Source organism: Equus quagga, chromosome 5 (assembly GCF_021613505.1).
Source record: "Equus quagga isolate Etosha38 chromosome 5, UCLA_HA_Equagga_1.0, whole genome shotgun sequence".
In the NCBI taxonomy this organism is placed as follows: Eukaryota; Metazoa; Chordata; class Mammalia; order Perissodactyla; family Equidae; genus Equus; species Equus quagga.
In genome coordinates, this window is record NC_060271.1 from 77,642,998 (window position 1) to 77,655,279 (window position 12,282).

General features: G+C 37.0%; 1 protein-coding gene across 7 annotated transcripts in view; it reads right to left on the reverse strand.

Annotated features, from left to right (window-relative positions):
- ALMS1 (ALMS1 centrosome and basal body associated protein) overlaps positions 1–12,282 on the reverse strand; it is a 244,752-nt gene that overhangs the window by 42,814 nt on the left and 189,656 nt on the right. For 5 of the 7 annotated variants that reach the window (XR_006888598.1, XM_046660995.1, XM_046660994.1 and 2 more), the window contains one exon: positions 395–1,560. The exons of 1 other annotated variant lie outside the window; for it this stretch is intronic. Coding sequence is in view for 5 of the 6 variants with exons in the window: in XM_046660995.1 (XP_046516951.1) it covers positions 395–1,560 (1,166 nt within the window). In the remaining variant the exon portion in view is untranslated. The remainder of the gene's footprint in view (positions 1–394; positions 1,561–12,282) is intronic. One more of the 7 variants, XM_046660991.1, reaches the window with a different exon arrangement.

A 12,282-nucleotide genomic window follows, 5' to 3' on the forward strand; every position in this document is an offset into this window, starting at 1 on the left:
GTATGTGCTTAAAAGCACCTCAAAATTTCTTGGAAGATAGGAGTAAACAAACAAAAACCAAACAAACAAATTAAAAAAAAACAACCAGGCAACGTTGTTTAGAATGGAGGTCATTCTAAACTTGAAGCTCCCCTATGCCAGGGGTCTACTTTGTAGATTCTGAAGAATTTAGCAGGAAAGCCCTTTATCCAAAGGGTAATTCGTAATGGGTGGTGATGAAAAGAATGACAACTCACAATAGCACTGTACTACACTTTCTCACTCTTTTCCAGTTGGTAAGAAATGTTATAGCGAGGAAAGGGCAATTGGCTTTTTTTCACCTGTGTGCAAAGCTTAATGAGAAAGTCCACAAAAAAGGCAGTCACATTGCCAGATGGAATCTGTAGCCATGTACCTGGATGTGTTTCCTTCTGGTGTGCTCAGAAGTTATTTGAGGACGACATGTATCCAAAACTTTCTTGTTCTTCCTACTTCGCTTCTCAAGGTATCTCCTCTGATGGTCGGTGATGCTGCTGTATAATTTAATTCGCCTGGGTGACAAACAAACTCTTTCATGGCCAAAAGCTTTGATCAATCGAGCAGTGTCAATAGTAGAAATAGAGCTGCTCCTGTCATGCAAAGTCACCTCTTTATCTGTTTGGGTCAATGTGTCTGATTCCGCAGGAGAAGTGGTGGTGGAGAGGATGTTGGTAGCAGATTCTGTGAGCATCTCACTCTCCTCTGAGACTCTAGAATCTGAAGAAGTGTTGTTCACATAGTAAAAACCTGGTTGTTGTCTCAGAATATATTTATCAAATTTAATCTGTTCAATTTTAATCTGATTGGACCTCCTAGCTTGATGGGTGGAAAGCACTTTACCTTTTTTAAGATCTCCTGTGTTTTTATTGCACTTTTCTAGGCTTTTATACCATTTCTTTTTCTGAAGCTTGTTTTTCTGCTGTTGCTGTGTACCACTCCATTCCTTAACATCTCGTTCCCCTCTGCTATCATCCTGTGTACTTTCTGAGGGCCGGAGAGAATGTGTGATGGGATTCTGAAGAAGTTTAGCCAAACGATCAAGTCGCTCCACCAAGGATAGTTCTTTCTTGCCAGTGAACTCAGGAGGTTTCTGTTGCCTCTGTCGCTCCTGATACTTGTTCCACAGTTCATTCAAACTCACAGAGTGCTGAGTTGTTAGCTCTGCGGTCACCTTATGATCTCTTTTTGGATCATTAATTTGTTTGTCAAACTTTGGATATTCTTTAGCCTCACTTTTAGAAGTATGCATCGCTTCTTTGTTTTCCAAGTTTACATTGATACTGAGGCTCTCTATTTTGGTATAATCCATCTTTGTCTTTTCTACATTTTGATGATGAGGAGGAAGACAAATGTATTCTCTTTGTTTGTCCGGATGATGCTGAAAGAAATTTTTCCAGGAATGCTTCATGAAAATACTCCTTCCTAACGAATCATGGCAAAAATCTTGATCACTTGGTGGGTGCACTGGATGATGAAAGTAAAACTTGGCTGATCTGAAGACAGAATGGGTAGTATTTTCAAATTCTGAATGACATCTGGACTCTGAAAAGGAGGAAAAAAAAGATTTTGAAGGACTTTCAAACTATTTGCATTCCCTTCAGAAGGAGTATTCATACTTAATTCTTTAGCTATAGAACAAAGACCAAAGGAAAGAACAGTTTATATAAAGTTTCAGAAAATTCACTGCCTGCACAAAGGATTCATGCCTGTGCCTAGTGGCCAGACTTGCATGGTAAGAGTTGAAGAGACTCAGGGTCAAAGATCTGGATTCTGGGCTGGACTCTGACACAGACTGGCTGTGGGACCTCAAGGAAGGCACTTGAGTTCTCTGAATTTTAACAGCAGCTGCTGCATATTCACTGCCTGCTATGTCTGTGGTGTTATGGTATGTCCCTATATTTGTTTTTATTCCTTTTGATTCAATCTTGTTGACAAAACTAAGAGATAGGTAGTGGTAACCCCATTTTCAGCTAAGAAACTTAAGACTTCATTTTCATCATCAGTAATTAAATGGATGGAATAAAAAAAAGAAACTCTTTAACCATTTTGGAGCCTTTTAAAATTCCTTTCTGTGAACCATCTTTACATTCTTCCCCAATTTTTTTATTGGGGTAAAATACACCTAACATATAAAATTTACCCTCTTCCATCTTCACTTTTTGACAGTCATTATTCTACATCAAAACAGGAATTTTCAGATGTAATATCTTACAGTCATAAACCTTAATTGTAAACACTAATATGGGATCAATATACATTTTTGGAGTTCCAAGTCATGGGCAGAAACAAAGACATACACACGCAACAAAGTAACACTTGTAACTGTGGGATCTTTTCCACCCACACTACAGATTATTGGCAACTGCAGTTTTCATTAAATACTCTGGGAATTCTTAAGGCAATTTCCCCAGAATACAGTGGGATACAAGGGATCTGCTTTCACATACAAAAATAAAAATAAAACTCTCAAACCTCCCAATGAATCAAAGTCAGGACCAGATGGTTTCACTGGTGAATTTCACCAAATATTTAAAGAAGAATTACTACGAAACCTCAAATTCCTCAAAAAAAAGAAGAGGAGGGAACACTTCCAAACTCAATTTACGAAGCCAGCATTACCCTGATACCCAGACAACCACCCTACAAGAAAATTACAAGCCAATATCCTTCAAGAACATAGATGCAAAAATCCTCAATAAAAACTTAGGAAACCAAATTAAACAATATTTTAAGGGATCATACACTATGATCAAGTGGGATTTATTCCAGGGATGGAAGGGTGATTCAACATCTGCAAATCAATCAATGTGATCAACCACATTAACAAACTGTTCAAAATCATATGATCATCTCAGTAGATGCAGAAAAAGCATTTGACAAAATTCAATATCTATTTATGATAAAAACTCTCAAACAAAGGAAGTATAGAGGGAATGTATCTCAACATAATAAAGGCCATATGTGACAAGCCCACAGCTAACATCATACTCAATTGTGAAAAGGTGAAAGTTTATGCTCTAAGATTAGGAAGAAGACAAGGATGCCCAGTCACACCACTTTTATTCAACATAGTATTGGAGAGAGGGGAGGAGCAAAATGGCAGGGTGAGCTGACCCGGGATTCTCTCCCCTCCAAAGTACAACAAAAGATTGGAAGAACTGAATTTCAGAGAATAAACATAATGCCAGCTCGTTAGAGACCTATAACACCAAGAAGGCGGAGATCATAAACTTTGCTTACACCCTGGGAGGCGCTGGAACGGTAGGAGAGAACATCGCTCCCTCCCCTAGAGTCTGCGATTGCTGCCACGCCGTTGGGAAGGAGCGGGGGAGGGGCCACGTGACGGGGAGGGGGGGGGGGGGGTGTCATCCAGGACTCCTGCCGCTGGTTCAGTGGAGACCCGCTGACGGGGGGAAAGCTTCCGTCCGTGGGGACCCTATAAATCAAGGGCCTTGGGAGACCAGAGAACAGAACTGATCTGAACCCAGACCGGTGCGTGTGAGTAACAGCCCCTCCCCCCCAGCAAAGCCAGTGGGCGCAGCCATCTTGCCCCAAGGCAGAGAGCTAACACGCCGCTCTCGACCCCCATCTAGTGGCGACAGGCTGTAACTGCAACTGAATTCTACCACCATGCGAAAAAACCGCTCCTCTACCATCCAGCAATTTATAAAAGCCCCAGACCAGAAGGAAAACAATAAAAACATAGAATTAAGTCCTGAGGACTTCGAATTAGGTAAACTAAGTGATAATGAGTTCAGAGCAGCTATAATCAAAAAACTCAATGAGGTAGAGAGAAAGATAGAGAAATAAGCCGAGTTCTGGAGTTACTTCACAAAAGAGATTGAAATCATAAAGAAAAATCAAACAGAATTACTTGAGATGAAAAACACAATGGACCAGATAAAACAGAATACAGATTCCCTGAATGCCCGTGTAGACAACATAGAGGAGAAAATTAGCATAATTGAGGATAGACAAGCTGAATGGCACCAGACAGAGGAAGAAAGAGAACTAAGAATTAAAAAAAATGAGGAAAATCTCCGAGAGATAATGGATTCAATGAGGATTAAGCACATAAGGATCATAGGAATTCCCGAGAATATGGAAAAGGAAAATGGAGCAGAAAGTGTGCTTAATGAAATTATTGAAGAGAACTTCCCAAATCTAGGGATCGACGGAGAAATGTGTGTAGAGGAGGGTTTTAGATCTCCTAGATTTGTCAATGTAAAAAGAGCAACCCCAAGGCACATAGTAGTAAAGTTGGCAAAAAGGAATGATAAGGAAAGAATACTCAGGGAAGTAAGGAAAAAAAAGAGAATAACCTATAAAGGAGCCCCTATCAGACTGTCAGCGGATTTCTCTACAGAAACCCTACAAGCTAGGAGAGAATGGAATGATATATTCAAAGCTTTAAAGGATAAAAATCTTCAGCCAAGAATACTCTATCCAGCAAGAATTTCCTTCAGATATGAGGGAGAAATGAAATCTTTTCCAGACAAACAAAAGTTAAGGGAATTTGTAACTAAAAGCCCTCCACTACAAGAAATCCTCAAGAAGGCTCTCATACCTGAAAAAAGAAAAAAGGGAGAAAGGGGACACAATCCACAGACTAGGGAGACCGATGGATAGAACCAGAACAGGATAGCAAATATTCAACTATAGCATTAGGGTAAAGGTAAGGAAACTACCAAAACAAGCACGATCTTAGCATTCTAACTACCAATTAATAAGACGAGTTGGAATAAAAAATGAAAATAATTATTTAGGAGGGGAAGAGCAAAGGGTCTAAATCAGTACTGGTCAAGTAAGTAAGAGACCACCAGAGAATATACTATATTATACACGAGATTCTAAATAAAAACTTCAAGGTAGACACTAAAATAAAGTACAGAACAGAGTCACAAATCATAAGTAAGGAAAAATCTAAGAAACCCAGCATAAGAAATTACAGTATTAAATGGGTAGTCTAAAGCAAACAGGAAAAGAAACGCAGGAAAACAAGATAACGAGCGACAGATTAACAGCACTAAGTCCACATGCATCAATAATCACTCCCAATGTGAACGGATTGAACTCTCCAATAAAAAGACACAGAGTGGCAACATGTATTAAAGAACACGATCCAACAATTTGTTGCCTCCAGGAAACACACCTCAGCCCCAAGGACAAACACAGACTCAGGGTGAAGGGGTGGAGGACAATACTCCAAGCAAAGAGCAAGGAAAAAAAGGCAGGTGTTGCAATTCTCATATCAGACCAAGTGGATTTCAAAATAAGACAGGTAAAGAGAGACACAGAGGGACGATATATAATGATCAAAGGGACACTTCATCAAGAAGAAATAACGCTTATAAATATCTATGCACCCAACACAGGAGCACCAAGATTCATAAAGCAACTATTAACAGACTTAAAGGAAGATGTTAAAAACAACACAATAATAGTAGGGGACCTCAACACCCCACTCACACCAATGGACAGATCATCCAGACAGAAAATCAACAAGGAAATAGTGGAGCTAAATGAAAAACTAAAACAATTGGACTTAATAGACATATATAGAACACTTCATCCAAAAACAGCAGAATACACATTCTTCTCAAGTGTGCATGGAACATTCTCAAGGATAGACCATATGTTGGGAAACAAGGCAAGCCTCTACAAATCTAAAAAAATTGAAATAGTAACAAGCATCTTCTCTGATCATAATGCTGTAAAGCTAGAAATTAATTACAAGAAAAAAGCTGACAAAGGCACAAGGATGTGGAGACTAAACAATACACTGCTGAACAAGCAATGGATCATTGAAGAAATTAAAGAAATAAAAAAATACCTGGAGACAAATGAAAATGACAACATGCCATACCAACTCATATGGGATACAGCAAAAGCTGTATTTAGAGGAAAATTCATCGCAATACAGACACATCTTAACAAACAAGAAAAATCCCAAATCAGCAATCTTAAAGTACACATAACCAAATTAGAGAAAGAAGAACAAAGCCCAAAGTCAGCAGAAGGAAAGAAATAATAAAAATCAGAGCAGAAATAAATGCTATTGAAACAAAAAGGCAGTAGAAAGGATCAATGAAACAAAGAGCTGGTTCTTTGAGAAGATAAATAAAATTGACAAACCCCTAGCCAGACTTACAAAGAAAAAAAGAGAGAAAGCTCAAGTAAACAAAATCAGAAATGAAAGAGGAGAAATAACAACAGACTCCACAGAAGTACTATGGATTATAAGAGAATACTACGAAAAATTATATGCCAACAAAATGGATAACCTAGAGGAAATGGATAAATTCTTGGACTCCTACAATCTCCCAAAGCTCACTCAAGAAGAATCAAACAATTTGAACAGGCCAATCACAAGGAAAGAGATTGAAACAGCCATCAAAAGCATCCCAAAGAATAAATCCCCAGGACTAGATGGCTTTCCTGGGGAATTCTACCAAACTTTCAGAGAGGATTTAATACCTATCCTTTTCAAGCTATTCCAAAAAATTAGGGAGGATGGAACACTTCCTAACACATTCTACGAGGCCAACATCATGCTGATACCAAAACCTGACAAAGACACCACAAAAAAAGAGAACTACAGGCCAATATCACTGATGAGCATAGATGCAAAAATTCTAAACAAAATTTTGGCAACCAGAATTCAGCAATTCATCAAAAGGATCATACAGCATGATCAAGTGGGATTCATACCAGGGACACAGGGATGGTTCAGCATCCCCAAATCAATCAACATGATACACCACATCAACAAACTGAGGAATAAAAACCACATGATCAGCTCAATAGATGCAGAGAAAGCATTTGACAAGATCCAACAGCCATTTATGATAAAAACTCTGAACAAAATGGGCACAGAAGGGAACTACCTCAACATAATAAAGGCCATATATGACAAACCCACAGCCAACATCATACTCAGTGGGCAAAAACTGAGCGCCATCCCCTTGAAAACAGGAACGAGACAACGATGCCCTCTATTACCACTCTTATTCAACATAGTACTGGAGGTCCTGGCTAGAGCAATCAGGCAAGAAAAAGGAATAAAAGGAATCCAAATAGGGAGGGAAGAAGTGAAACTCTTGCTGTTTGCAGACGACATGATCTTATATATAGAAAACCCCAAAGAATCCATTGGAAAACTTTTAGAAGTAATCAACAACTACAGCAAAGTTGCAGGGTATAAAATAAATTTGCATAAATCAGTAGCATTCTATATTCTAATAACGAACTAACAGAAAAAGAACTCAAGAACACAATACCATTCACAATCGCTACAAAAAGAATAAAATACCTCAGGGTGAATTTAACTAAGGAAGTGAAAGACCTATAAAATGAAAATTACAAGGCTTTTCTGAGAGAATTGGATGACGACATAAGGAGATGGAAAGACATTTCATGTACAAGTTAAAATGTCGATTCTACCTAAAGCAATCTACAGATTCAATGCTATCCCAATCAGATTCCCAATGACATTCTTTACAGAATTAGAACAAAGAATCCTAAAATTCATATGGGGCAACAAAAGACCCCGAACTGAGAAAGCAATCCTGAGAAAAAAGAACAAAACGGGAGGCATCACAATCCCTGACTTCAAAACATACTACAAAGCTACAGTAATCAAAACAGCATGGTATTGGTGAAAAAAAAACAGGTGCACAGATCAATGGAACAGAATTGAAAGCCCAGAAATAAAACCACACATCTATGGACAGCTTATCTTCGACAAAGGAGCTGAGGGCATACAATGGAGAAAAGAAAGTCTCTTCAACAAATGGTGCTGGGAAAACTGGAAAGCCATATGTAAAGAATGAAAATTGACCATTCTTTCTCACCATTCACCAAAATAAACTCAAAATGGATCAAAGACCTAAAGGTGAGACCTGAAACCATAAGGCTTCTGGAAGAAAATGTAGGCAGTACACTCTTTGACATCAGTATTAAAAGGATCTTTTTGGACACCATGTCTTCTCAGAAGGGAAACAAGAGAAAGAATAAACAAATGGGACTCCATCAGATTAAAGAGCTTCTTCAAGGCAAATGAAAACAGGATTGAAACAAAAAAATACCCACTAACTGGGAAAAAATATGTGCAAGTCACATATCTGACAAAGGCTTAATATCCATAATATACAAAGAACTCACACAACTCAACAACAAAAAATCAAACAACCCAATCAAAAAATGGGCTGGAGACATGAACAGACATTTCTCCAAAGAAGATATACTGATGGCCAATAGGCACATGAAAAGATGTTCATCATCGCTGATCATCAGGGAAATGCAAATCAAAACTACAGTAAGATATCATCTTACACCCGTTAGAATGACAAAAATATCTAATAGTAACAAATGTTGGAGAGGCTGTGGAGAAAAAGGAACCCTCATACACTGCTGGTGGGAATGCAAACTGGTGCAGCCGCTATGGAAAACAGTATGGAGATTCCACAAAAAATTAAAAATAGAACTACCATACGACCCAGCTATCCCACTACTGGGTGTCTATCCAAAGAGCTTGAAGTCAGCAATTCCAAAAGTCCTATGCACCCCAATGTTTATTGCATCATTATTTACAATAGCCAAGACATGGAAGCAACCTAAGTGCCCATCAACAGATGATTGGATAAAAAAGATGTGGTATATAGATACAATGGAATACTACTCAGCCATAAAACAGAACAAAATCGTCCCATTTGCAATAACATGGATGGACCTTGAGGGAACTATGTTAAGGGAAATAAGCCAGTTAGAGAAGGACAATCTCTGTATGACTCCACTCATGAGGAATTTAAAAATGTAGACAAAGAGAACAGATTGGTGGCTACCAGGGGAAAGATGGGGTGAGAGGTGGGCACAAAGGGTGAAGGGGTGCACCTACAACACGACTGACAAACAATAATGCACAACTGAAATTTCACAAGATTGTAACCTATCATTAACCCAATAAAAATTAAAAAGAAAAAAGAAGAAAGATCTCAAGTAAAAGAACCCTAAACTTCCACCTTAAGACATTGGAAAAAGAGCAAACTAAAACTAAAGTGAGCAGAAGGAAGAAAATCATAAAGATTAGAGCGCAAATTAACGAAATAGAGAATCAAAAAAAGAGAAAAATAATTAAAATCAAAAGTGGGTTCTCTGAAAAGACCCAGAAAATCGACAAACTTCTAGCTAGATTGACCAATAAAAAAATGAGAAGACTTACAAGAAAAATGAAAGAGGGAACATTAGTACCAACTTATTGCCAATAAATAAATTTTATTTATTTACAGAAATAAAAAGGATTACATATAAAGGAATACCATGAACTATGTATGCCAACGTGTTAGATAATGTAGATGAAATGGACAAATGCCATTCCTAGAAGCCACAAACTACTGAAACTGATTCAAGAAATAACAGACAATCTGAATAGACCTAAAGCAAGTGAATTAATAATTTGAAAACTGACCTAGAAAGTAAAGTCCAGACCCAGATGGCTTCACCTCTGAATTCTACCAAACGTTTAAATAATTAATATGAATTTTTCATAAATTCTTCAAGAAAATAAAGAGTACAGAATACTTCTCAATTCATTTTATGAGGCCAGGGTTACCCTAATAATAAAACCCAACAAAGATATCACAAGAAAACTAGAGACTAATATCTCTTATGAGTAGACAAAAAAATCCTCAACAAAATGCTAGCAAACTAAATTCAGCAACATAAAAAAAGAATTATACATCATGACCAAGTGGGATTTACCCCACAAATGCAAGGTTGGCTCAATATCCAAAAATCAAGGTTGGCTCAACATCCAAAATTCAATCTATATTAAAATAAAAAATAAAACTCGCTCGATCATCTCAAAAGACACAGAAAAGGCACTTGACAAAATCCAATGCCCTTTGATAAAAACACTCAATAAACTAGGAATAGACAGGAACTTTGTCAATCTGATAAAGGGCATCTATGAAAAACTCACAGCTATCAATGATGAAAGACAAGATGTCTGTCCCCTATACAGGAAGATACAAGGATGTCTGCACTTGCAACTTCTACTCAACACTTTACTGGAGGTGCTAGCCAGGGCAATGAGGAGGAAAAAAAAAAGGCATCCAGATTGCAAAGGAAGAAGTAAAACTATATTTCACAGATGACAAGATCTTATATCTAGAACATCCTAAGGAATACATTAAAAACTATTAGAATTAATAAATGAGTTCAGCATGGTTGCAGGATAAAAGATAAATATAAAAAATCATTTGTATTATTATAAGCTTGTAATTAACAAACAAAATGACATTAAGAAAACCATTCTATTCACAACAGCATCAAAAAACCTAAAATATTTAGGAATAAATTTAACAAAAGAAGTGCAAAACTTCTACTCTGAAAACTACAAAACATGTGGAAAGAAATTAAAGAAGATCTAAATAAATGGAAAACATTCCATGTTCATGGACTGCAAGACTTAAGACTGTTAAGGCAATACTCTCCAAATTGATCACAGATTCAACACAACCCCTATGAAAATCTTAGCTGATTTCTTTGTGGAAACCGCCAAGGTGATTCCAAAATTCATATGGAATTGTAAGGGACCCAGAATAGCCAACACAATCCTGAAAAATAAGACAAAGTTGGAGGACTCACACTTTCCAATTTCAAAACTTACTACACATTAACAGTAATCAAGACAGTGTGGCACTGAAACAAGGATAGACATACAGATCATTGGAAGAGAATTGAGAGTCCAGAAATAAACCCATACTTTATAGTCAAATAATTTTCAATAAGGGTGCCTCACCCATTCAACGAGTACAGAACAGTTCTTTTAACAAATGGTGCTGGGACAACTGGATATCCACATGGCAAAAAAATAAAGGTCGACCCTTACCTGAGATCATATACAAAAACTAACTCAAAATGGATCAAAGACCTAAATGTAAAGCTAAAACAATAAAACTCCTAGAAGAAACCATAGAGTTAAATCTTCATGACCTTGGATTTGGCAAAGGACTGCTAGATATGACACCAAGAGCAGCAGCAACAAAAGAAAAAACAGATATGTTAGACTTCATCAAAGTTAAAAACATTTGTGCTTTCAAGAACATCATCAAGAAAGTGAAGAGACAACCCACAGAATGGGAGAAAATATTTGCAAATCAACATTTTGATAAGGAATATGTATCTAGAATACATAAAGAACTCTTACAACTCAATAAAAAGAGAAATAACCCAAATAAAAACCAGGCCAGGATCTGAATACACATTTCTCCAAGAAGATATACAGTTGGCTAATAAGCACACAAAAAGATGTTCAACATCTTTAGTCATGAGGGAAATGCAAATCAAAAGCAAAATGAGATACCAGTTTACACCCAGTAGGATGGCTTAAATAAAAAAGTCAGATGGTAAGAAGTGTTGGTGAGGTTCTAGAGAAACTGAAATCCTCATACACTGCTAGTGGGAATTTAAAAATGGTGCAGCCACTTTGGCAAACAGTCTGACAGTTCCTCAAACAATTAAACATAAAGTTATCACATGACCCCGAAATTCCACTCCTAGGTATATACCCAAGAGAAATTAAAACATATGTCCATATAAAACCTTGTACATGAATGTTTATAGAAACATTATGCATAATAGCCAAAAGGTAGAAACAACACATATGTCCATCAACAAACAAATGGATAAACAAAATGTGGTACAGACATACAATGGAATATTATTCAGCTTTTAAGTGAATACAGTATTGATATATGTTATAACTTAGATGAACCTGAAAACACTCTGAGTGAAAAGAAGCCAGTCACAAAAGTCTACATATTGTATGATTCAATTTCCCAGAATAGGGAAATCTATAGAGACAAAGTAGATCAGTGGTTGACTTATGGCTGAGAGCGGGATGATGAGGGGGTAATGGGGTGATAGCTAAAGGGTATATAGGGTTTCTTTTTGAGGTGATGAAATGTTCTAAAATTAACTGTTGATGGTTACACATATCTGTGAATAGCATAAAAACAACTGACTGTACACTTTGGGTGAATTGTATGATACATGCATTATATATCAATAAAGCTATCTGGAAAAACATTCTATGGGAATCTGGAAGGTTTGTTTTTTAAAATTTTTTTATTTACATATATCTCTTAGATTAACCTCATTATTTGCATTATTCCCAGATGTTTTAACTTTGCTTTTTTCTAAATTTCATTCCTATGATCTATCACGAGCTAAGTATGTGTCTTCAAGCTCCCTACTACTATT